At 36.9% G+C, this 27,570-nt stretch overlaps 2 protein-coding genes across 5 annotated transcripts; both read right to left on the bottom strand.

Moving 5' to 3' along the window:
• Positions 1-474: 474 nt before the first annotated feature.
• On the bottom strand, positions 475-20,363 carry lsr (lipolysis stimulated lipoprotein receptor). Of its 2 annotated transcripts, XM_067600818.1 has the most exons (11): positions 20,148-20,363; positions 17,743-18,072; positions 14,879-14,998; positions 14,579-14,635; positions 11,289-11,435; positions 9,068-9,271; positions 8,797-8,853; positions 7,034-7,150; positions 5,465-5,762; positions 2,246-2,717; positions 475-1,227 (listed from the first exon to the last, which is right to left on the bottom strand). In XM_067600818.1, the coding sequence occupies exons 1-11, from the start codon at positions 20,185-20,187 to the stop codon at positions 1,192-1,194; spliced, it is 1,878 nt and encodes a 625-aa protein (XP_067456919.1). In that variant the 5' UTR covers positions 20,188-20,363; the 3' UTR covers positions 475-1,191. The 2 variants fall into 2 exon arrangements, with proteins under 2 accessions (XP_067456919.1, XP_067456920.1); XM_067600819.1 differs by lacking the exon at positions 14,579-14,635 and having other exon boundaries at positions 20,148-20,362.
• A 1,151-nt stretch (positions 20,364-21,514) lies between these two features.
• Positions 21,515-25,966, bottom strand: LOC137191027 (uncharacterized). Of its 3 annotated transcripts, XM_067600817.1 has the most exons (8): positions 25,866-25,966; positions 25,071-25,092; positions 24,332-24,846; positions 24,062-24,118; positions 23,459-23,713; positions 22,722-22,757; positions 22,529-22,582; positions 21,515-22,413 (listed from the first exon to the last, which is right to left on the bottom strand). In XM_067600817.1, exons 1-8 carry the CDS (start codon positions 25,906-25,908, stop codon positions 22,385-22,387), a joined length of 1,011 nt encoding a protein of 336 aa, XP_067456918.1. In that variant the 5' UTR covers positions 25,909-25,966; the 3' UTR covers positions 21,515-22,384. The 3 variants fall into 3 exon arrangements, 2 of the variants coding, with proteins under 2 accessions (XP_067456918.1, XP_067456917.1); XM_067600816.1 differs by having other exon boundaries at positions 21,515-22,582; XR_010930335.1 differs by having other exon boundaries at positions 22,377-22,413; positions 22,722-23,713.
• Positions 25,967-27,570: the final 1,604 nt, after the last annotated feature.

The raw sequence follows: 27,570 nt of genomic DNA, 5'->3' as shown, positions 1-27,570 counted from the left end.
TGATGGTCAAAATAGTTGCCGATTAATTTTCTTTTTTCTTTGTATCAACAAACTGACTAAGTGAGGCAGCTCTGATTTGTGGTGTTTGAATATAATTGTGACATTAACAGACAGTGTCAGCTCAACACCACTTTTTATTCAAAGTTTCACAAACTTGGTATTTATTATAGCTCTCATGTTGAACTGTGTTTATTTGTATCAGTCAGTGTTCCTGTTTTTGTATCCTTTCAGTAAGAAAACAAACTCCCAATAATTTTCATTTAGATCTCCCCAATATCTAATTGATTAGACATTAGACATCTCCTAATCCAACAACACTGAACAGTTGGGATTATTAGGTACCAAGATCCAGATAAACACAGTGGTGTAAATGCAGTATAAGGTCCATAATAACATGACAAAGAACAATTTACTATATTACTGAATTCTAGACCAACATGATGGTGGCATCTAGTGGTGAAACTGCAGAGCAAATAAATGGCCTGGCAATGGAGACCTTTATTGTAAAATTAGGTTTCATCACATCACAATAAACAATTGCATTTTCAGAGTGTATTACTGGTTGGCTGTACAACATATTGTAGGTTAAAACTGAAATTCAGCGTAAAAAAAAGGACAAAAAAAACTTAAAAGTACTCAAAAACAAATTTTAACCAAGACAATTTTGTTCACAAGGTTTCTAAATACACTGAGCACAAGCAAAGATAGAATACATTCTTCTAAATGTGCATATTTTTTCTTATAAAAAGCAATCAGTTTTTCACGAGTAAAAAGACAAAGAAAATCCATAAACCCCTATAAATCTACTTCAGTACCTCATCAGCTAACTGAAACTATGTAAAGGTTTAAAAGCAATCGGAACATGTTTACTCAAGTTGTAAACACTTTTACTGAGAATTATTTCATGTCTAAAAGTAAAATTCTGTACACACTAAGGCACTTGTGGCAGCCACAATGTTTTGTACATGAAAAGGCATAAAAACATTTAATTTTTGCACCTCTTCTCTGTTAGAAAAGTATACATACACATTCAGCATCAATTTGTGATAATCTTATTGTAAATTATGCAATATAAAAATCAGCACAGCAAATTACCAGTGTGAAAGATATTTACAGTCTTAAAATTGAACTGGTTAATCTGATGAATTGAAGCTGCTATTATTGGACAGGTTGCGCCCATCACGGTTGGTTTTACACCACAAGGCTTTCCCGACTCACAGCTCCATTCTGTAAGACAAGAGTCATGTCACGTTGACAAATTAAGTGGGGAAAAACAAACATAAATCCTAATTTAAATCACATTTTAGGTGCCTCAATAAGACACAGAATGACAAGACTGGGGATATTCTACATTTTTCAACAAATCCCATGAAAAGACCAAAACCAACAATGTTTCACAGATTCTGACTTCACTACCTGACACCCAAACTAGGGCTGGGTGGATATCAAATTATTTTGATTGATACACATTTTTGTTTTTGCACAATATGTAAAATGTCTAAATTGTGAAAATTAATTATTACATTATACACAAAAAGTTAGTTACAAAGTAACATAGATGCTAGCTGCTAAATTCGCTGTTTCAAGTCACGACATTCCCGTAAAATGTGACATGATTAGTTGCTCTACCTGCCGCAGTTTATGGGACTGTTGTGACTCATGTGACATCAGTCACACCTACGAGAATGACAGATTCAAAATGACTGCACACTGGTCTACGCTCTAACGCTAACGAGCAGACTGCAGATATCAGGCTGATGTCTTGTCTAGAAACACAGCAGCAGATCAATTAGTGAGTGGGCTTTTCTGCTCTATCAGTGCTGAAACTGATGATTAAAGTTGATACTCATGCCCTTCTGGTGAAGCATCTGGTACTGACAGACAATAGCTGCATGGGATAACCTGTATTTTATGTATAATGATGATAAACTTGCAGGTGGTGCAGGTCTTTTATTATTCTTGCACAACTGTCCAAAAAATGATGATGTTGAAATGATGATGAATGATGTTTTAATCCTGCATTTTGCAGGCAAATAAAAATTGATTAAAATTGTGAATCAGCCCCAAGGTTTTTTTTTTTTAATTACTTTTTTTTTTTTTTTTTAGAAAAATACCAACATTATAGAATATCACCAGAATCATCCTTTAATCATACAGCTGAGAAATAAAGTGGTTTCCTCAGGGTCTGTCCTATCACAGAAGTCAAAATCGTTTATTTTTCCACTATTTTACGACAGAGACTCACCTTGCGGAGGTTGCTTTTCTTAGAAGATGACACACTTTCCTCATCACTGTATGGCGGAGGTGGAGGTGGCGGGTAGTCATCACGGCGATCAGGGTATCCAGAGGGCATACTCACAGGGAGTGGTGGGGGTCCACGTGGTGTCCTCCCCCAATCCGAGCGGTCGCTCTCGGTGTCCAGTCGGTCCCTGCTGCGGGCCCTCTGCTGCTCACCCATCCTCTTCCTCTCCATGGCCTCTCGCAGGAAGCTGTCGTCATAGTCATATCGCCCGCCCCTAGCACCTCCGCCAGCCCGATGATCCCTCTCCAGATCCATCAAGTCATCACGGCTGCGGCTGCGTCTCCCGGGGAGGCCACCATAACCTCCTCTTCCTCCTTCTCTCCGACGATCATCAGGGGAGTAGTCACGACGCCTGCGATCGTCAAAGTCACGGTCATAGCCACTGCGGGCACTGCTGCTCCACTCATCATCCGAGCTGAAGATACAGAAAGCAGCACATTGAGTGGAAACAGAAGCATACTGGGGCTGTTGCTCTGTCATCCGAGTAGCTGCTGAATATAGTTAAAGATGAATTAAACTTAAGCTTTAACCTCACTGCTGTATCCTCTGTTCCAGTTTAAACTATAGCTGATGTTTATCCTAAATCCAGTTGCTGTAGAAGTCACCTAACTAGACTCAATCTGAAGGCTAAACTTGCTGCACACATTGTACAACTGAGGTGTTAGACCACTCAATGCAGTGGAAAACTTTCCAAGGTGAGATTTGTAGTTTTCAGATGATTACAAGTTTTCTTATCCAGAAAAAATCGAGACACTGAGCAAATCACAAACTTTGTCAATCAATAGATAGAAATTTTCAGTAGTTTCAACTTAACCACCTTAACTTCACACACTACACAGATTATACAAGCCAAACTTGTAGCTCCTAAGGACGCTAATTTTGAAAATAGCGAGCGTACTTTGGAAATTGGACACAACAGGTGCAACTATTTAGACAAAAAGGGCCAAAGACAACAAAAGCGGATAAAGTAGACCCATGTCATACATGTCTCCTGTATGAAAGGAGTATATAAAGGAGAGATTGTCTTTAAGGATAATGATTTACATACATGATGTAAATATAATTTAAATTCAAAAACAGGATTTGAATAATAGGGCTACATACTGTTTAACCATCCACCATCCCTAAAGTGCAGGGAAGGCTGATGGCCATATAACAGCATTTAAAAGAATTTCATTTTTTAAACACAGTAATGGAAACTAAAATATAAGGAATTTAAGCAAATCTTCAACGTAAATATAGCCTCCTTCTGTCTCTTTCACAATATAACTTTTGCATGCAGCCCCCCTCTATTTTATACAACAATTTTTATAGATGAATCTATGGCTTTTCAAGTGAAGTTGTTTGTTCATGAACTGTTCTTAACTGTCCTCCATTATCTTTGTTTTGTAATAAAGTGATAACATGTGCAATAAATAATAATGTGTAAAATTTGCCTAAATTTATCTTTTAAGCCAGAGGGAGGATTTTCATTATCTGGCAGTGGTGAGGGAGCAAATCCACATTAACAACGATTTAACTCACAAGTTTCACAAGTTCAGTATGTTGCAAAGATTAACAGTTTTTAGGTGGGTGAATTTTCCATCTTTGGAGGTTACAAATTGGGTTACATTGGGTCAAGCTTGGCTTTGAGGTCACACTGTAATTCTTAATCAGAGATTAAGATATCTTCTCCTTGAGACTTCAGCTGTCTGTGATGTTTTGCAGAAGGCAGAAACCTCTCTGATAGAGGGTATATCAGCATTTCCATGGTTACCAAGGTCAGAGGAGGCTTCCCTCAACAACACAGATGGGTGGATGACACAGTCAGATGCTCTAACCAAAACTGCTGAAATTACATGCAACGTGACTTAAACTGTCACAGGTAAAGTGCAGTCCCTTGTTTAGAAACTAGTGAACCAATCAGACCAATTTTTCATATTGTAGGCTGATAAAGACTAGGACTCGGACCTTCAGAGGGCAGAATGGAAAGAGACAGCATTGGAGCAGAACACTCCGGTGTTTACTGTTTTGGTTCTCCACTTGGCCAAGTGCTTTCAATAAACATTTTCAGCATTAAGACATCAAAAGTCTTGTGTGCGCTTTTCTCCACTGCTGACCATCGCTCAAAATATCCACAACAGGTGAGACACATAAGATTATTTAATAACCTGTCACAAAACAAATGCAGACTACATTAACTACATTAATTGATGTTTGTTAAAGCAAAAGAGGCCATGATGATAACATTTCCACTTAAATGCAACACAGTCTCTGAGTTTCCTGAACAATTAGTGAAATACAAGCATAGAAATCAATTCAGCTACAATGGATCGATCTTACCTCTCACAGTAATGGCAAAAAAGTACCATTAAAGTACCTATCGCAATGCAAGACAAGGTAGAAATGCAGTTTCCCTTCAGTTTAGCAGAACCTTCCGGTTCACTCTGTGTGGTTAAACCATTGAAACTACCAGAATCACTTTAGTTCAGGTGGCCCCACCCATGGCATGATCAACCGTTCCGGTTGCTTCTGAAATGGCTGCATTAAGATCGAAACTTTTTTTTTTTTTTTCAAACTTATTGAAGGTTACAAGTTTAAGTTTCCAGTGCATTGGTTTTGATATCAATTTATTATATGGTTATAATAAATAATAATAATAATATAATTGATAATAATATCATCCCAAACTGACAAATGATGATATATCACTATTCTTTTTTATTTCTTAAACAATATGCTTATTTTGTTATTGCTTTTTTAATAATCAGTAACATTTAAGACTACCCAGCCTATACAAAATGTTCACTGTTATGGGGGGAAAAAAAAGGACATACTCCCTCAAAATGATCATGTTCACAACCATAATTATGATTGACATTACAACGGACATAAAAAGCTTTATGGAAAGTAAAAAAAAAGAAAAGTTGATCTTTAAAATCACTGTGAAACTTTTTTTAATCACCTGAGGAATAATTATAATTTATTCTCCTGTACTTAGAAACTGAGAGCTGAATTAATGGAGCAATCTAGTACTTGTGTGCATTTTTGCAGCCACAGTGATCTCTCATGTTATTGTTAAACTTTACTGGCTTACCTGCTGTTCAAACAAAAATGTACTGGTGCTGACTGCAATTCAGAGGTCTTGCTCAGGGCAATAAGCTAGCAACAACAATAACTCACCCTCTCCTGCCTCTGGGCTCATCTGGGCGGTGCCGTGGTGGGTAGTCGTCTCGGCCGTGGCGACGTCCGATGTCGTCAAGGTTGTCCATGGAACGGGCGCGCACACGATCCCCCATGTGCCCTCCACCCCGGCGCGGGTAGTCATCACGGCGGTGGGCATGCTGGGAAACACTGCTGATGGTGCTCATGGCTTCATCCCGGTCATAGACTGTGGGCAGAGGTGGTGGCTGTGAACGACCGCCGCGGCCTCGAGGCTCCAAGCTATCATGCAGGGAAGAGACTTCACTCATATTCTCCACTGGAGGAAGGAAAACGGAGAAGAAGAGTTGTTTAGTAGGACGGAGCAAATTAAGAGAAGTGAAGATAATAATTTGTTTAATTTAAAATGCTTATGTGTTTTATACAATACAATATATTCACTTTTCAAATGCAAATACATATGTACATTGCTAAGGCGTTTCTCTTCTAGATGCAAAACTATTAGTCATCTGTAATTTTTTTTTAAAAATAATACAAATTGGCAATAATTTACAGTTTGTGCCAATCATCTACTTTGTTCTTCAACTGGTATCCTCCGTTGCTCAAGAGGAGCCGTTCACAGCGGTGACATTTTATTAAGTGTTGTATTAACAAAATTGAAACTTCACTGGCTACATATATTGGTATTCATAATTCTTTGGAAGTAAAAGTGACTTCACTGTCTTCATCAGGATACACATAACATTACTGAAACTACGTATATATATATTCAACTCTGTGTACTGGGTACTTTTGTCTAATATTAATCACTCTTTTGAACTATTGTTTTGTTTTCTGTTGTGTGAATGAGCCGGAACAGGTACATAAGGCATTTCACTGTGCATTGTACTGTGTATGATTGCGAATGTGATAAATAAAATTTGAATTTGAATTTATAAAAAGTGTAAGTAAGTAGCTTATTTGCATGTTTACAAAGACAAAGATAAGAACAAATGCAAAACAAAGATGTATATCAGTCAGAGTTAATTTGTGGAATAATTTTGAAAAGGAAATAGAAATGTGTAATATACAGTAGTGTATAGATTTAAAAAAAGATTTAAATATAAGATGATTAACAAATATAAAGCTGAGGTATAAACACCAGTGTGTATATTGATTTTGTTTGGGACTTTTGGGTACATATAATATATATATATAAAAATACATACAGTATATAAAACATATATAAAAATAGTCTCTCATTTTCCTTCTTCTTTCTTTCATTTTCAGTTCATAAATTTAAAGGGATCTGTACAAAATAATTAATGTAAAAAGGGTAGGAGTAATATGCTTTTGTAATAAGAACCTTTTCAGTCAGTATAAACTTCCTTTGGTTTGTCACTGCTTCAAAAGTAACGACTCATTATTATTTACTTATTATTAATTTACGTGTGTATTTGAGTTGTATAAGTTGAGAATGACCAAAATAAACTAAACTGGAGTGAACTCTTGACAACTTTTACCAGAAGCTGATTTATTTTTCCCATGGTAGTCTGTGACACAGTTCGCATTAACTGTGAACACAATAGCAGGAAGTGATTAGTCACTCACAGCGGTTGTAGTTGGTAGGTTTGGATGGGTCCAGGTTGGCCAGTTCTCTTTCCATATAGTAAATGGCACGTGTGGCATTCCCATCAGGGTCCACTTGGATACGATATCCACTGCGCGCTGGTGAGAACATGAGAGAGAGTCAAATTTCAGCTTCTGCAGCTGTATTCAAATTAATAAAAGGAGAACCCTCACACAGCACCCTTAAATTTTACTAGCGACATTTGGACCAACTAACGGTCTCCCTCAAGCAAATACCCACAAGAAGGGAATGAGTGATATTGATACAGTATATACTGTAGAAAAATGGCCTGTCAAATCATAATCATCTAATCACATTCATATGTGTCAGGATATTCTTATCAAGAAGGAAATTAAAAAAAAAAAAAAAAAAGTGAATAGACATATGACTGAAAAGAGTTCTGCGTACATTTTCAACCAATGTGTCACAAAAGACACTAGAGGGCAACAAGTGTCACTAACAAAGCATATATGTCCAATATTTATAAGTAGGAATACATTGATATGGAATTTCAGGTGCGAGAACAATAACTGATAATTATCAGCAGGGTGCGATTTGTGAAAAAATCTATATCTATATAATCTATCTAATCTATATTTTTACTCTCAGCGATGTGCTGTAATTTTCATGCCTTGTCCTTTCCTTGTCCAGACACATAAGAAATGTGATCATATATATACAAAACAAAAGGTTAAATGCTAATTTAACATGCGAGAATGAAATCCCCCAATGCCCCTTTTGGGACTGTGGAGACTGCTACTACCAGACCTGCATGTATATAAATCACTCTCAGGGAGATACATTTTTTTCCCCACCAGGGGGACGGGTTTCCCCACCAACCTCCCCTGGCAAATAGAGCCTGATTATCTGTTTGTTGTGGCCGATAATAAATATTAATATGCAATATAACCTGAACTTCTTTTCATTATCCCCGCCATTGCCTGTGCTCAGAAGTTTGTGTGTGTGTGTGTGTGTGTGGCACCGGCAAAGAGCATAGAAGAGCAGGGGCAAGACTGAAAAGACTAAGTTGTGGTAAGTTTTCCATTCTGCTACCTCATCAGTAGTCCCCATCAGTAGTGACAGAAGACCCAAGCTTACAAAAAATCCCCATTCAGAAGCAGGTTTCCAGTGGCAGCCACCACAGTCAAGGCTCTGCATTAATAGATGCACTTATCGGCTTTAAATTCCATTACTGAAACAATAACAATAATTTAATTACCTTATTCCTCTGCAAATAATTTATCTGCCACCGATATATTGTGCATCCCTATTAATAACTGTCAAAAATAGTTTATATAAATAGACTAAGTGGATTAATCCACACATATTCTTCATATACAGACTGTTTTTCATGCCATGTGTGCATAAAAATCCTAGAGGGAATCAGAAAAAATAGCTAGGCGAGAATATTTGAACATATTCACATCATATTTAACTTATCACACTGCAAAATATATTTTTTAATAAGTCACCTAACTAAAGAGGTACAAATATTTTAATTTTATTAAAACAAGCAGAAAAGTCTAACAATTTTATTGAGGTAATTCCACCCGATCCACATGTATATCAACAAATCTCAAAAATAACTGCACTGGAAACACGTGACACTACTTTCATACTGTATTATTTTAGGTCTGAAACTTCTTTTAATAGGGTGTTTTGCAGTGCAGGTGGCAAAGCTACAACGTACCACCCTATTAAACACCGTCATTCCTGAAGTGTATGGTGTTTTCCGTTTACTCACTGTGGTCTGCTCCACTGTCTTGGTCGTGCAGCAGAGGCACCTGTGAGCCTTGTCCCACTGCAGAGACACAATAAAGAAATCAACAAGATGTGAAACTAATTAGGGAGAGGAGCTTTTAGCCGTTTATGATGTCATTATGAAACTCGTATTTTCAGTTAACTGACTTCTATAATGTCCACTCAAAGTCAACACATATTCAAAACTAGAAATGATTTGTCACCCTGACCTTCAATGATTGAAAAACTGTTTGGTGTGGTTTAATGAAACTAACCTGAGCTGGCGCCATCATATTCACGATTGTAACCATTCTGGGGATGTGGTGCTCCAGCTCCATTGGGTAGAGGAAGCAGGGGCATAACAGGCTGATTCATTAGCGGTCCACCGTATGCTGGCTGAGCATACATACTGGGAGCATAGAGGGTGGGAGCATACTGACTGGGTACACCTTTCTTCACTGCTTTCCCTGCCTCGTACACTGCAAGATAATGGAAGACAGAGGGTTATAAGGAAACAAAAATGTATAAAACGTGACTGTGTGAGACAGTGGAAACATCACATACATCTTGGATTTAAAGGATGGAAATTAACACACAGCAAATGCTCAAGGCCAATAAAATGTTCCTGGGTAAACGGAAAATAATTTTTGTTTCATGATGATTGTCTTACACAACATTTGGCCACTAGATGTCACACTACAGCAACAACATCTCAGACTAAAACAAATGTGTCATTTACTCAATAAAGTTGGGGAAAAAAAAGGAGGAAAGCCGATAGCTCACGAAACTCGGATCATACTGTCAAACTACGCAGTGCTGATCAAATATGGATCAAGATACTGTTAGTGCATTGTCTATTTCTCACCTCAAATGTTTTTAGAAACATATTTTAGTGTACTGTTTAGCTGTAATTTGAGAAAGTTTGTGACGCGGCTGCCATCTTGGAAACAGACATGGAGGACACAGGGGGACTCACATGCACGCTCACATGCACTAACATGCACACTCGGCCGGTGCAGCTACCAAAACAAAGAACAGAGAAGCTCAGATAACAACACACACAGAGGGAGCGTGACTTAATTCACGATTCAAGTCGCCATTACTCCACTATATCCTTAGCAAATGGATGTTTGCTGACATCCAGTGAGGCTCAATGTCATTTATTGCAGCTTTAGAGAATGAAAACTCAAAATTGTGATTATGCACCATGTGGTCAGCTCTACTCTTCATGTTGTATAATAAATATATAATCTGGACCCAAGTTGTTAGACAGTTTTGCTTAAACAATCCAGAGCTGAACGTTAAATTTTGCCTTTTTAGAGATGTCTGATGCTGTCTGTATGTGCTAGTGTGTGTCTCATCTCAGTTCTTACTTCTTGCCCTGTTCTAAGGACTCTCTCGCAAAAAAGATTTGGATCTCAATGAGATTACCTGATTAAATAAATGTTATTTTTTGTTGTCCGAGTTCATTCTTTTTTGCAGCTGTTGTTGCTTTTTGAATAGCCATTTCACACACACAGGTATGTATCACAGCCTTCATTAGTAGTCACAAAACTTCAACCAGCCAAGCAAGTGGACTTCCTAACAAGAAAGTGAGTCAAGAAGTCTGTTCTAACACAGTTGTTCCCAACTCACAACAAGCCGCGAGCATCAAGGTCAACTTTGTGGAAAAATAAATAAATAAATAAAAATGTTGAATAGCAAATTTTCAGGAATAACATTTTATCTTGAAGTACCGTCGTCCTGCTTTCTGTCACGGCGCAACAACATCCAACTTTACAATGAATAACCTACTGATGCCTGCTTTGTTTATCATGTGACCTTTGCCTTGCACGTCAATTTACTGTAGCGGACTTTCCAGAGATTTCATGCCTCAGTTGTACTTAAGTAATTTCATTTTCATTTTGTCAAAGAGCAGTCTCTTCACAACAAGAAGGGTGTGGCCTTCATTCCACTGACAAGATGTAATGGATGGATGGAAATATAGTTGGTCAATGTTTGGACTGTGACTTGATGTCTAAGGGAAAATCTGGTTTAGCTTGAACCTACTTTGAGAAATATATAATGTACGTTTTTCCACAAAACCATTTTTTCATTTAACAAAAGAAGACAAACTCAAATGTTAACATCTAAATGCAAGCAGTCATACAAGAAATTTGCCTAAATAAAACGAAAAAAAGGACTTGCAACACTGTAAAATGCTCCCTTTTAAAAATTATTGTATTTAGAGAGAGTAACTTTTAAAAGTGTTAGTGTGGTGAGTCCTTGGGAAGCAGAAAGTACCTACAACTTTTTTTTTTTTAGCTAAACAACTGGACATGAAAGATGTGCGTGTTTTGCACACTAATTTCTTGAAAATTATTATTTAAATCAGAAACTAATTGTAGAATGTATGAATAAAACTACAGTAGTAAGAAAAGAATAAGATAAGTCAAACGAAAGCCGTAAATGAAAGTCTACAAGTGCAATTTCATTGGCTTTCCATTTGGTACTTACATGCTCGTGGGCAACAGCAACGGTCGGGGCAGCAGGGGCAGCTGATGTAGCAGCAGCACGTGTGTGGGCAGCACTGGCACCAGCAGATCCCGATGAGGAGCAGTAGCAGTAGGAAACCCAGAACCACCAAAACAACCAGGAGCCAGTCTGTGTATCAAAGTTTTACATTAATAATCCACATGACTAGACATTTCTCTTTTAACGGGGACATATCATGCACACTTCCAGGTCAATATTTCTATTCTGGGGCTCTACTGGAATATCTTTGCAAGATTTCTGGTTCAAAAAGGGTATATATCTCATACTGGCCCTTTATGCAGCCCCAAAGTACAGCTTCTGTCTGAAACAGGCCATTTAGCCCCCATCTTCACCCTCAGATGTGGGGTGTTCTCTCTCTCTCTCTACCCTCACAATGACCCCACTCCAGCTTCCAGTTCCAGCTTCCCCTCGGCAGACTTCCAGCAGCTCGGGAGATTACTGCTAACCTTCTCACTAGCTCAGACCATAGACAACATTAACCCATTTAGAATAGCAGTTTTTATTGTGAAGTATCTCTACTGTAACACTTTTATTTTAAATGACTTAGGTCTGTCAGCAAACCTGGATATCCTGGCCTTAACCAAGTCTGGGTTACCTGACATTAGTCAGCTCATTAAGTTGTGTCCTCCCTTTTATGATTGTTTGAGCCGACCTAGGAATAGCGGATGTGGGGGTAGCTTCATGAGTGTGTATAGAAAAAATAAGAAAGTAAGAAAAAATTCAAATGTAACCAAATACCTGCTCCTTTGAGGAGCTAACGTTTAGGCTCAGTGGTTCACAACCCATCCTTTTGGCTTTAATTTACCATCCCCTGAAATATAATGGTGGATTTTTATATAGTCTTTCTTATCTAGTCTTGTGATAAATTCCGCCAAGGTTGTTCTTGGTGATTTTAACATTCACATTGATGACCCATCCATTGCTCTTGCCTGTGATTTTTGAAATATTATGGACTCTTTCAACCCTGTACAACATGTGTGTGGCCCGACCATAGACTGTAAAAAACATGGACGTAGCCATCGTGACGTCACCCATTGGTTTCTGAAGAGCAGTTTTGATGCTCAAAGTTGTTGTCTCCGGCCGTCGCCATCTTGGCAGTGCCTGACTCCGCCTAACTCCCAGCTAAATGAAGCCTGATTGCTGAAACAAGCCACCTAGTGGCCAGCGACCTGTTACTCAAAGCAGTCACATCCTTAATTATGCATAACTTTAAAGTGTAATAAAATTTAAATGGGTAAGTTATAAAAAAAAAAAAAAATTCCCCATTCCCCCCCTCCTACAGTTGAAAGGGGAAATTAGCTATAGAGACCAAAACTGTTTTTTGTACCAGGCGTAAACATGTTTATTTCTGCTGTAAAGTTGGACATTTTAACATGGGAGTCTGTAGGATTGACTGGTTTTTGGAGCCAGCCTCAAGTGGTCATTCAAGGAACTGCAGTTTTTGGCACTTCCTTGTTGGCTTTATTTTTAGGCCCCGGAGGTTGCTGCTTGGGTCAAACACATAACCGTGGTCATACCTTTGATTTCATTTTCACCCTGAGCGTGACTGTGTCAGTCTTGAACTGTCTGGACATATGAACTTCTGACCACAAATGCATAATTTTTACCTGTGAATTGTAATCTGCTAGTTATGCCCCACCCCATGCTGTGTGCACACGTGGTCTTAATGAACAAAGCGCCCCTAAGTTTTGCGCACTTTTTAGCCACTACGCAATTTAAATTTTGAAAACTCCTCAGCCCAATGACCTTGTTTACCGCTTTAATTACTAATGCTCTTCAACTTTACATATCGTAGCTCCCCTTAAAAACAGAATTAAAGTGAAGTGTGATTTGCAACCTTGGATAAACAAAAGTACTCGTAGCTGTAAAAGAGAGAGCAGGAAGGCTGAGTGCAGGTGGAAGAAAACCAGTCTTCAGGCTCACTATGTGGCTATGAAGGAACTTCTACTTCCTTACAACATAACAGAGAAAGACTAAAAAAACGTGCCATTTCTCAAATCTTATCAGAGAATCAGTTTGATCCCAGGTTTTTATTCAAGACTATTGATCAATTAGTAAATGTAGACCTGCCATATATATATATATATATATATATATATATATATATATATATTTATATTTATATATATACACATTTACATCTCAGTGGAGTACAACAATGAAAATTCTGTTTTGGTTGGACTCTCATTTAACGGAAAATCTCTAATGAGTGATATGTAAACGCATCTCTAAAACTGAGTTAAACAGAAAGTAGCAGAAGTCACTCCCAGTCTAATCATAGGTCCTACTGCTTTTTGTTCATAAATGCTAATTATCTGGTTAATTCACGCTGACCTTTTTTTGTTATTGAGTGTTCAGATCAACAAAACATGTTAGCTACAGCTGTAATTTGGGTATTTTTTAAAGTTTTGTCAAACCAGTAAAGCCGGTCTGACCGAGTACCCAAGGCATGATTTCACGCTGCAAGTTAGTTCAGGCTGTACATGACACTAAGGAAAGAGACAAAAACAGCAAAGACAGTCAAATGACTACCATGTTCTAATGAACCAACTAAAATGGAAACTGAATAAGTAGAGCATGGAGGAAAAACATTATATGGCTGTGTACACTGAAACAGATAAGGACATGTGTACTGAATGCCCTTCTGTTGAAACCAGGCAGCTACAGACTATCTGCACTCACCACTGAAAGTCACACATGGGAGTTGAGCCATATTAAAGAAAGAGAATTGGAGGTAGATAAAGAGGGAGTGTGAGAAAGTGGACAAATATAAATGAACTACAGTACCAGTCAAAAGTTTGAACACACTTTCTCATTCAAGGGAATGGGAAGGTTTGTCCAAACTTTTGACTGGTACCATATAACACAAACAGAACAGCTGCTTTTTCATAAGCTGATACTTGTATTGTACATTTTCAATCACAACAGGAAGTTTCAATGCAGGAGCCTCTTGAGATGAGTCACAGTGACTTTTCGTCAGTAATAGTGCACTTGGAGTATCATCATGGGCAGGAATACACTATATCTACGACCTTGATTGTGCAAAAATGTTAAACAAATGAGTTTAGATGTCAAGAATACATCTCGTGAATGTTTTAAAACACACAATCTGAGTGACCTCAAGCAATGCAGCTATGGTGTTGTGTACAAAGTGTCTGCCAATCCCATCTCCTACACAGCTAAACTTCATCCTCCTCAATATGCCTCACTTTGTGACTAAAGCATGACTGAGCTATAAGGGCTTGTACTACCTTCCATAACCAGTAAGTCAATGCCAGGCAGGAGGTCAGTAGTATTTGACTTTCTCTCTGTGAAAGAAAGATAAAGTCACAATTACTTTAATGTGCCCCATGGTATTTTTTTAGATTGTTTACTTAGGCTGCAAGACTGTCTGCCCACACATCTTTTCTTTAGCCACTTGCAAACTCAGTCACGCCAAGTTTATTCGGAACATATGCTCATTGCATGTGAATGTGTGTGAGGTGGAGGAGCAAAGTAAAGAAAAGGGGAAGTATTGAAAGGAAAAGATGTGACCACATATGCAAACTCACCCAGTACAATTAGTTCAGTGTAGTCTTCACCGTTTCCTGAAAGGTCTTGGGAAGAGATCACAGAACAGACGTAGACACCGCTGTCGCCCCATGCTGTCTGCGCGATGTTCAGGTCTGCATCTGTGAGAAACAACAGATTCTCAGTTTTGTATAGCCTAACTGATGGCAATTTTAAAGTAGTTAAACTATTATCATTACTTACTTGTATTACAATTTTAAGTAGTGGGATTTTATAATAATCTTTGTTAAAGTACTTTGACGTCTCAAAAAAGAAAGAAAACTGTTGCAAGTGTGTATATTCTTCAAAAGAATAACCTATTATTAAGTGTCACAAAGAATAAGGTGATCCTATAATTTGTATTATTTCATAGGCTTGTGCATCTTTAAAAAATATATATCATTATTTTATAAAGTTAAATATTTAAGCTTGGAACCATGATATTTTCACAAAACTAATTAGTCAAGTCAAATAAACAACTACATATTTTTGGTTAAATGATGTCCATAATTCTGTCAACCAACTAAAGACAATGGTAAGTATTTATAATGAGTAATAATTGTTTCCAGGCAACATTTCAGCACTGAAAACAGGCGGTGTAAAATATGAAAGGCAAAAGTGAATGGCTTTTCCTCTTTGAAGTGTATTCCCGTGTGGGAGGGACAGTGATGGAGAAAACTGGGGGAGGGGGCAGAATTAAGAGCCCGTTTTCTAGAAGCACCACATGTGTGGGAGTGAACTGAGCCCTGGCTGGATGTTGCAGAGTTGACAGGCCACTCTCTATACAGATAAGTAAATTAAATTAAGCTTATGACTACTTTTTGTCAGACTTGATTTGACTTAACTATACATATACCTATACTTATTTAAATCTGATTTATGTATCAATGTGTTGATAACTTTTTTTTAATATCATATTAATATATTATTTCCTTCTTATTTTTGTGTTGTTCCTGATTTTATCTTGCTTCTGCTCTGAAAAGACTTCACAGATTGGCCATTGAAAAGTGCTTAACACATGATGATTTTCACAATAGGATTAAAGTAGCACAACACTTGAGCAAAGAAAAACCAAAGAAATGCCAACTGCACAGTGTTGTTTCCCGTGATTGGTGGCACTAAAAAAAGATACCAGAAACACAACTATTGTTTTAAAAGCTGATATCAGTCTACATCCATAGTACAGTTGTGTGTCAGCAAATTTCTGTCCTGTAAGTAAATTCTTTTCTCATTTGTCCTCCTTCCAGGTTGGTAAGAAGCAAGGGTCCATTACAGAACAGCAACCTTGCAGCAGTGTTTGGCTTGTGGGAATTTCCACAGCATGGGCCTCAAAAATCCACTGGTTCAGGATGGTCTCTAATCACCCGAACGGTCTGATTCACATAACAGTTGAGCTCATAGGGCTTAGTTTGTACAATCCCTTTTTGTAATGGGCAATCATTCACTGAGTGGGGGTTATGGGGTCATCAGGTGTGCATCTTCTTTCCTTGGTGTTTCATTGATAGGCCCAAACAGCAACAGAACTTAAAGAGGATCATTCATGTCTGGGTGTCTTCTATCAATGATTCAGTCCTGTTTATGCGGACTGTAAATCATAACCAGCAGCAACAGAACATGTCCAACCTAACATCAACCATTCCTGTCTCACATGGACATATTTATGCTGATTCAAATTGAAACGCAGAACTACACAAAAGATAAAGTGGGAACAAATTATAAAAACTCTGAAGTAATAAGATATTATTATTTACGCTGATCTCAAATTAACTATGAGGGGAAAAACCTCATCACTGACAGAGAAGAAACCCTAACCAACGCTGACTTAATTTGAGCTAAGAATTTTGTTTGGAATAAACTCACTCGGGACCTTTGTTCAAAAATCAGTGTAAAATACTGACATAAGCTTTTGAACTTTTTTCCCCATAATCAAGTTGAAATTCAAATTCAAATTATTTGTGTGAATGTAAAACACAAAACTGTAAAACTGATTCCTGGAAATTAAAGAAATGTCTGTTAAAAAGTGTAAAATACAAGACAAACTGAGATTCTTAAATTGTTGATTCCTTTTACTAACTGATGCTAATATATACTGCTGGAGAAAACTATAAGTTTTTTTTAGACAACAATGACATATTTTGTAGTGGTGTAACAGAACGTAGTTAGTGTTTTCAGGGAAGGTGAACTGCAGATTAATTGCAAAATTATTGTCTCATTGGAGACAAAGTAAACAAACTGCTGTGGCTACAAGTCGTGGACAAACAGCGTGTTGCTAACAGGGATTTTGAAGAGCAATGACCAAACCAGCATCTAACAGATCTGAAGTGACATCTGCACATATGTTTACACGCTGTTTAATGTGCTGCAGCTGAGAAGCTAATGAGCTATCTAGCTGCTAACTGATGTTAGCGGTGCACTTTTTCCCAGTGAATGTTTGTTTGGTGGCATCTTCAACAAGCTAAGCTGCAGGACAAGATGTGTGTTCGTGTTTGTAAGTTATCATCAAGTTTTGATGATGTGGACACAGGCTGTTGTTTCATTCACTACCGTGTTTAAAGGAAGAAGGTATCATGCCTCATATTGCACGTTAATTTAACAATTGAGTATCTAATATTTTATATATGTTAAGATTGTATTTAAATATTGGACATCTTGAATGATGCTTTCATTTAAGACTATGGGCAAAAAGTTTCTTGCTTAGTGTTTTGCAGAATAAATAGTAAGCAAAGTTTGTTTTTTTTTCTGCTGATCTGAAAAATGATCTGATCTGTGACTCAAAACCATGATACAATCTGAGTCATGAGTTTTGTATTTCTCCTTGTATTTTGACTATTTTCAACTGTACTCGCCTAGCCAAGAATCAACTTACTGTCTTGGATGCTGATCTTGCGACCCTGGTACTCCGTGCCAAGGGTGACAGCATTGCCTTGCTTGGAGGCCACTATGCGCACCGTCCTCTGGCTGTCGGCACACTCGATGTTGGGGTCGTAGTTGGGGTTGTTCTGAGACAGGATGTTCTCTGCACTGCTGGGATTCAACGCAGCCTGGATCGGGTCCCGGCAATACGACTTGTACTTCCACGTGACAACAGGAGGTTGAATGGCTGTTGTCTGGTAGTTACAGGTGAGGGTGACGGGCTGGAAGAGGATGACGATGTACCTCTTGGTAGGGCATGTAACCGATATAGCCGTGGTGGGCTCTGAGGAAAAGAAATTAAAAAACTCAATTAAATGGCTCCACATTTGATTAAATGAAAATAATATCACTGTGAAAGCACGTACATATATGATAGCTTTATAGCTTTTATTTTTCAGTACCCTGGAGTTAAATATGTTGTTTATAGGTTTTATTAACTACAAGAGTAGTGGATAACGAGGACAATTATGATTAAAATATATATTTTTTACATTTATATTCTTTTTTTTACATTATTTAATATCAGCTAAAGGTTTCTAATTAGGTTTTTATTAGTCTAACCTTAGGGCGTGGTTTCTGACAAACTATATTTCTCCACTGCTAGTATCACTGAGAGTAGGTGTGATGAGTCATCTCAGACAGGTGCTTTCGAGTGTTTTCAGCCGGACCATTACGGCCAAGTAAATGATGATAGCTATGCATACTTGAGGTACTCTGAGAACAGAGGGACAATCTACATCAGGGTTTTACAATACAGGCGATACTTGTGGTTTTGATCACAAGTATAGCCATGGTGACTTTATCTGCTCTGACTTAACTGACTTTCCTCTCATCCAGCAACTTTTCCTGTATTGTTAATCTTAAATGTAAATGCCCTTAAAAAACCATACAACACAGCCACACAAAATATTATATATAAATATTTATTTATAATATAAATGTGGTTTCTAGAAGGCTCATTCAGCATTAACTTTTGACTCTCAAACTGAATTTTTACATTTTAAATTTAAAAAAAGTTAAATGGCTCTACATTTGATAAAATGAAAATAGCATCACCGTGAAAACATACATATATGATTTTGTTGATAGCTTTTATTTTTCAGTATCCTGGCATCAAATATTTTGTTTACAGGTTTTAATAACTACATGTTCTGCCATAAAAAAGCGTATCAATGTGAAAGAACACAGTATTATAATGAGTGGGATTATAAAGGACCCTTCTGGTGTGAGAAAATAACTATCAGCATGAAAAACTGATTTTCTTGTTACAACAAGCTGTTTTATGCTTCAAATATCTCTTATGAATCTTTTGCAGCTCCAATTCATTAAATTATGACAGCTATGCTTACTGAAGATGCTCTAAGACCATTAACCAGACATCTATCGATGTTCACTTGTAGGACAAGGACCAGTTTTTTTTTTTTCTTGTAACTGTTTTAAAGATGTACAGATTTCACCTTCTCATTTTGGAGGCTGTAGTTTGCGGTGTTCTCATCTAATATTTTGTTTACCTCATTTATATCAGAAAGTACATTTGATCCTGCTCTGATTCACATTTTCTCTCATCTACCTCCTATTACCATGATATTAATGTGAAGCCAAAACCGCACACTTAGAAATGTGTCATGAGTAATATTTCAATAGAACCTTCACAGAACAGCAGCCTCGTTTCTTGGTTATTGTGCTCGTGGGAACTTCCGCAGTGTGGGTATCAACCCTCCCTTAGCTGATGGTCTCTAATCTCTAAACAAGCTAATTGTAACACATTACGAAATGTTTGTGGTGAGCAAAATTTCCAGACGGCACATTCAGCAATCATTTCCTTAATGACAAAAGAATGTTTGTTTGTTTTCTTGTTATTTGGTTTTTGTTTCACATATTTGTGCCTGACTGAAATGACTGAAACATACTGTTACATTTCATTTTTATACATATTTCTTGTACATCATACAATCGCCCATTCTGTTTGTGGGTTGTTTTTTGTAGGCATTGTGGTGTGGCTAATTTTTCTTCCATGTAAATACTTATAGGTTTATTGATATCCTAAAACAACCAGTTTTAGGTGTAAGAAAACAAGTATCAACCGGAAGAAATTACTATTGTTTTGTCACAACAGGTTTGTTATTTGCTTTAAAAATCTAACAAGATAGAGTTAAATTAAATTCAACTTACTCACTGAATAATAACCTGTCTGAATTAAGAAAAATACCCCGCAAAACAGCATTTTATATGGGAAATTGTGTCAAAATCTAGAAGGCGTTGAGCAATAACAGTAGAGAAGAGAACCATCATGTACGGACTTTCACGAAAGAGGGCCCACCCAGTTGGCTCCAAAGAAAAAAAAATAGGCCAACTTACCTGTTCCCATTAAAGCGGCGATTATTAATATCCAAAACATGTTTAATCCTTTTTCCTCGGGATCTCAGTCGACTTATGTATTGTTAATTCATCAAATACACAAAGAAAAACTTCAGGATATGCATAATATTGAGCAATTCTGTACTTTTCCTCAGCCAGGTAGAGTCAACTCCATTTTGTGTCTTCGTATGTTGCAGATAAGGGGAGTACCTGAACGCCCCACGTCAGCCGCGCAGCCAACAGGTGAGTGTCCAGGGTTGCGAAACATGGGGGTGGGGAATTTTCTTTAAGGTTGTTTTGTTGTTGACACTGAAGTTCGTTTGACTGCAAGGACCTGCTGGTGAAAGCAGAGCAACGTTTTGAAACAAGAAACCGTTTCTTTATAAAGATAATTTCGTTGGCAAAGGTAGAATTTTTATCAAGAAATAACCAAATGCCACTTTCTCGCTAGTTGGTACGGTCCAGATGACACCATCAGTACTATTGTTAATGTTCAACCCGTCTGTGGGAAAACAAGTGTGTGCGTGGGAGTGCATGATAAGTGTGTGTTTGTGCTGCAGGAATTAAATTTAGCAGCTTACCACTGACTATTGCACAGTAATATTCAAATTCGCTTTATAGGCGTGAATGTCACAACAACGATTTTGCCAGAGCATCAAGAGTAAATGAAACAAAATAGCATTAACATAATATTAAGATTGACATATATTCATTATATATGGTATATTTATGTATCTATGTATATAATGTAATACCTCACTTTATTATTCACAGTGGGGGGAAGTAACAAAGTACATTTGCTATAGTACTTAAGGACATGAGTATTTCCATTTTGTGCTACTTTATTCTTATATAGGTCAGCTGATATTATCGGCTGATATTGGCCTATCACAAATATATCGGTATCAACATATATGTTGTCCAATATGGACAGATACTTTTTTAAACATTTAAAAGTTAGACAGCATTTCATGCATATTTGATCCTTTTTCTCAGTTCAAGTTTAATATATACATACATATTTTTGTTGTTGTGTTTTTTACTCATATTGTTTATTATTATTAAATTCCCAGTGAATGTAACTGTTTCAGTGCACTGATGTTGTTTTATACAATAAAATGTATAATTAAACTGTAAAATATCATGCCTCCACTACATATCTTTGTCACAAGGATTTGATAACCACATTTGAAGGATCATTGCAAAAAAATGTGCATTTATGTATGTATTCTGTATATACTTCACTTTACTTCACTACTACTTTACTTCGCTGAAAACATTATGGCCTGCACAATATCTATGCTGTGAATAATGACAGAACCATGATGCTGTATAAAACTTTTTTAATCAGAGTAATAGAAAGCCAATTAGTCAAGCAAGGCATTAGTTGATTGGACATATAGTCAAAACAAGCAGTTTTCCTGACATTTTATAGACCAAACGATTAAATGATTGACCAAGAAAATAATTGGCAGATGAATTATTAATCAAAATAAGACAGTTGCATTCCTATCACAAGTCTAAACAGCAGATGTCCCAAAGAGTAAAAAAGTACCCTCTACAGCTATTTTACATATGGCATCTAAAGCTATTTGCATAAACAAATTGACTACAAAAAGACAGCAAGTAGAGTAAAAAAAAAAGAAGAATTATGAGAAAAGGAAAGAAGAAGTGAAGTTACGGATTATGATCAAAGTATTGAAAGACAATATGAATTAAAACATGCATACTAAAATGCAAAAGAATGATTGAATACTTCATCACAGTACTGTCTTCTTCTTGATCATGCAGTGTTCCTCACTGTTGACCAGTTTCAGTCCTATTAAAAAAAAAAAAAAAGGAAAAAAAAACCTGACTCACTGAGTTTCAAGTGAGTTTATTTAGTTAAAAATATTCACAGTCCTCATAGTGTGCCTGATAATTTCTGGATTTAACATAATTGTTTGAACTAATATTTCACAGCAACTCATGTTTGAGGGAGAATTTAGATAAATTCTGTTATATACAGAAATTATATGACAAATGCATTCATCGTGAAACTGAATATATCAAAACAGATTGAACCTACCTGTTTTTCCAGCAGCACTAAAGATAAAGAAAAACAAATTGAGAAATGTGATCTACAATATCAAAATCATACATGGAATAGTTACATTCAAAACTAAACTAAAACCAAATACGTTAGGTCTCAAACATATCATTTTCATGATCATACTGAGTCACACTTACACTGTAGGTCAACGTTGCCACCATTGTAAAAGCAGAACTGCGAAATGAAAACACATCGGAAAAATCTGCTGGCTGTTTAACCACATGAAGCACGGTTTAACGAGTTTACATCAATGTCAGCATAAAATTGCATGTTTGTATAAAATACATACCACAGCCAACAATCAGTACAGTAAGTGTGGGGTTCGAGGTCTGCTGCTTCTGTTCTACAAAAGAGGCAAGAATTTAAAATAGCATCAGAAGCTTCACCAAACTTTTCAGATTTAATGCATTTGTCATTTTTGTTTATAATAGCACTTTGAAAATTGAATTTATATTGTAAGACAGCATAGTCTTGACACTTACTGCTTTCAATAGGGCTGCTCTCCATGATGGAACAGGCTATTTAAAAGAGACAAAAGGTTGCAGTTATATAAACAGTAGTAGTCTGTTGCACATGTAGAGGAAATTAACAGGAAATGTTACACATAGTTAAGAGATGATGCAATTCAATGCATTGTTTTTTTTTAGATATACTGTAGATACTAATATGGGGATTATAAGTATAATGTACACGATAAGGCTGCAAACCATATTTCAAATATGTTTGAGGAATACACACAGTAGGCATCGATTAGGTGTTTTTCAAGTCAAAAGATGATGAAACATCTGTAAGTCTAAGACATCCAAACTACAGACGTAACCGGGGTTTCCAGGAGCAGCATTTTGGCGGGAGGTGGGCTACTACCAAACCTCTGCTGACATCAAAAAATGAAAGTAAACCATATAATTTTACAGGAAAAGAGCAAGAGCAGAAGTACCATTTCACAGAAAAAATGGCATATATTCTATGATTGTGATATTTTTTAGGCCATCATATACAAATTAAACTGATGAGACAACATGCGACCCAAGATCTGAGGACCTTACCACCTCAGGTTAACTATTTCTTGGGGAAAACCCTGATAACTGCTTGTTCAACGCCATTTTAATAACTCTGTGTCTGAAAAAAGGAAATAACAATTCAGAGCTTATTCTTGAAAAACAGAGAAGAGATATATATATAGTGTAATAAGATGTATATATATTTATGTGATACATACGGACTGCGGGAGTGTTTTTGATCTGTGCACCATCACTATCTTCCACCTCCAATTTTCCAACATCCCCCGAGCAGATGATGGTGATGTTGGATTCGACAGAGCAGACATCACACATCTTAGAAGAAGGAGCAGAGATTCCAGAGCACCCTGGAAATGGCTGTTTGTTTCTATGGTACAGACGAGTGTCATCACTTTCAAATATGTTCACCAACTTTGGACATCTGTCCTTGTCCATGCAGGAAAAACACTTAAGTGCTGTCAAAAAACAGAGAAAAAAAGCATTGATGAATTAGAGATATAAACAGACGAGTAGCTCCCAGGTGTAAATGTGTGTACATCTAAATTTCACAGAAAAGATGCTTAAAGAATTCTTGCTATGATATTATTTGAAATAACAAAATCACTCCAGTTTGATTCAGTCAATGGGTTTACAAAATGAATGATAATAAAAATGATAATATAACTAAAATATCAAGTGGTTTTAAAAAATATATGCTGCGCTTCATAGGTCAAACATTGTTCACAGCACATTATGAGAAGTAATTTAAGCCCCCATTCAAGACAGTAAAACCTAAATAAATTGTTGTGTGTCACACTACATACCAGCTTTGCCCTTACAGAAAGGAATATTCATGAATGTCATCAGACATAGAAGGTAACCTGAAAATAGAAAAATATAGAAACTTTTGGATTAAACTCCAAGATTATATTAACTACTGCATGTACATAGCTTTGGGAATAATATGACAATCATTTATTAATTAAAAATATTGCACAGATATATATATCATACCCTGTTATTTATAATCAAAATTAGTAAATGTGAAATGCACAATAAATGCACATTTTAAAATTAAATTGAAATTTAATTACATTTCCATTTCTTCGCAGCAGCTCTTTTTCTGCGATAGTTCCTGTTTCTCCCCTGTCCAGGAACAAGTGGTGGGCCTTTTGGTTTTGCTGGGTTTCCCTCGGTGTCCACCTCGTTACACATGGTGTAGCTCTCGTCTACTCCCACCACCGCCTCGGCCTCTGTAATGGCTGTTGTTCCAGGTAAAGCGCTGACAGCTTCCTCTTCTTGGCTGCTCTCTGACAGTGTGGCTTGTGGTGTAAAGTCGTTCATTTGAGCCGGAGTGGACAGTTTTAAGAAGCCCTCTTCAGCAGCTGCAGGGTATGACTCAGGCTCTGTGAGGCCCATCCTGGACAGGACCTCTAAGGGCCCAAACTCTGATGGGTGTGGCCTAATCTTTCCAACCATCTCAGTGCTCTCATAGATATCCTGTAGTTCGCTTGTTGGAATCGGTATTACAGAGCTGCCTTTACCCCCCACAGGCAAAGCATTTTTATCACTGAACTTGTGCCTCATGTTGGAAGAGAGACCAGCATCACTGTTCCATGAAAAAAGGCACATTTAATTTCAAGAATCTTTTCAGTATAAAATTATAAATAATAAAAGCAAGGGAGATGCTGATACTATGTAAATTAAAACTAATAGATAATAGAAATGGATTTAAACAAATTATGATATTTGAGCCACATTTATGGAAACAGGCACAGCCTCCACTGCTTGAGCATCGCATTACATGATATTTAGAATAAAAGAGAAACATACCCGCTTTCCTGGGCACAGCCACCTTCAAGTGTAAAACAATACAATAAAACTATTAATAACGGCTATAATTTACAAAATATGAATATTTTTTAATCTTTAGCACGGATTATATCAAATTACCAGAAAAAATACTTGTCAGACACGTGGTTTAAACTTTTTAAAATAATCTCAACAGCTGATGAAAAAGTTTACACTCTAATTTTGACCCTAAAAATCCAGTTCAAATTTAAACACATCAGTAAGTAAGTAAAATTTATTTATATAGCACTTTTCAGAGAACATTACTCACAAAGTGCTTTACATGAGCATGATGCCACAAAGAAATAAAAGTACACAGTAAAACACATAGAAAAAGTGAAAATAAAAATACACAATAAAAACACAGAAACATAAAATGTCGACTTCTTACAGGTTACTCAAAGTAGTAAAGTAATAGACATATATACAGTAGTCAGATAATAATGCGTAACAGCAATGCTAAAAGTTCCTGTTTTTGTGATAATGGTAAAACATACAGCAACACGTGCTGCTCATGCTGAAGATGTTATTGTTAGTTTGCTACTGACATGATTTCAGGTGCAAAAATATGAAGAAAATGATCTATTTTGTCATTGAAGTTAATAACACTCCGGATTCATTCAAAGGCTCAAGTGCACAAATCGAAATCCTGTTAGAGCCGGTTTGCAAACTAGAATGAATGACATGTGAAGCATTGCAAACCGAAAGATAAGCACAGTAAATAGCCTTCTACTTCTAAAGCTATCAAAAGATAGAAATTTAAATAAACAAACTTACTTTCTGGCTGAGGTTTGGTAAAATTGTCCGTCGGGTGGGTCATTGTTGTTGAAATGAGCAGCAGTTGAGCAGTTAAGTTGTTTTGTGTCTTCAAGCAAATGATTCATCCAGGAAATGAGTGCAGTTATGACAGTCCCCATTTGCAAACTACAAGACCTCCATCTGGTGGAGGAAACGTTCTTGAAAACTCCACTCAACAGTGTGTTTTATGTTATATGTGTTCATCTTGAATGAAATACAATATTGTGTAAATTTTACAAGACTGAAACTATAGTTCCACAGAAGACAGTGGGTGAAGGTCCAGTTCATACCTGCCATTAAAAAAATTCAGTATGGGTAATCACATGCAGACTGCTCTAAATACACATGTGAACTTAATGTAAACTTAAGCATTTTATTTGCACTCAAGCATTTGTTGTAGTCTGATAACATATCAAAGTCATAGTCACTTTTATTGTCTCCCTCGGGAGAAATTTGCTGCAACAAACAACATCACAATGAAGGTAACAACGGATGTAGTAGAAGCCATGTTGAACCACGTGTCATTAGATCACTCGTGTTAGTCATAATTCCACTGCAAGGTACTAGTTTGACAATCCTGGCCTACTTTTATTAATCCCTTTCATTTTCATTTGTTCTGAAGAGGTTCAGTTTTCCTCTGCGTGTGTGTGTGTGTGTATTTCACTTTTTGTGTCCAGAAGTGATTGCAGATTATCAAAGGAGGTAATATTGTGTCACTCGTGGTCAAACTCGTGGTCATTTGAGATCAGAAATAATAGAGAGAAAATGAAACTGTCAGCTCTGAGAACTGTCTGCAGCTTTTCCACTTCCTGGTGAGTAATCATTAGTTAAGTATGAGTAGCTGAAACTGTTTCAGCCTCAGTTCTTTATTTTTCCATTATAAGTTTCTATTTCTGTACCAAGGAACCTGAGTTGCTAGGCAGGGACATAAGTTTAGAAGTACTGAGGTCAAATAATAATAATAATGATAAACTAATAGATAAGAAAAATAAGAAAAACAGAGGTTAAAAAAGAAGGAAACAATCTGTTTCACGAGAACTGACTGTGGAGCAGAAACATCCACCCCCTTATGAGGAATAGGCTACAACAATGGCTCAGTTAGCTGCTTATGAGAGGGTGACATCTTCTCTATTGAGTAAGCTTGATCAATATATAATATGTTTACAGTAACTATTTTGCAAGTCACATGCTTCTGTGCCGCAGATGTTTTATTTTTTTGTTTTTTAAACATGATACTCCAATTTTGGGTATCTGCTGATATCTACTCTAATTTGATATTTAGTTTTTGTTAATTTTTCCCTAATAATGCTGCAGAGCTACATTAAAATTAGTCCCCCTCCGCTCAAAAATGTGTTTTACTTCTTGTTCCTGCAGTCGAATGCCTGAGTGTCACTGTGCAGAGTGGTGGATGTGCAGAGTTTGACGCTGGAAAACTGTTTTCACATGCGTCTGCTGAAAGTGGAAAGTTTTTCTGTAAGGAGTGGGTGTACAAGCATGATTTGTGACATTACAATTAGTTTCCTGGTCCAGTAGGAAGCTTACATAAGTGTGATGTGGAAACTTGAAGCTTCCAGTGCACATACACTGAAAATGAACTTTACAGTGAAGTTGGAGACATCTTGTGTCCAGCAGTTAAATTTCTGAGATTAACAATATTTACATATTTACAGATCCTGGAATGTTT

This window comes from Thunnus thynnus, chromosome 10 (assembly GCF_963924715.1).
Source record: "Thunnus thynnus chromosome 10, fThuThy2.1, whole genome shotgun sequence".
NCBI lineage: Eukaryota > Metazoa > Chordata > Actinopteri > Scombriformes > Scombridae > Thunnus > Thunnus thynnus.
This window is presented reverse-complemented; position numbering and strand designations above follow the sequence as displayed.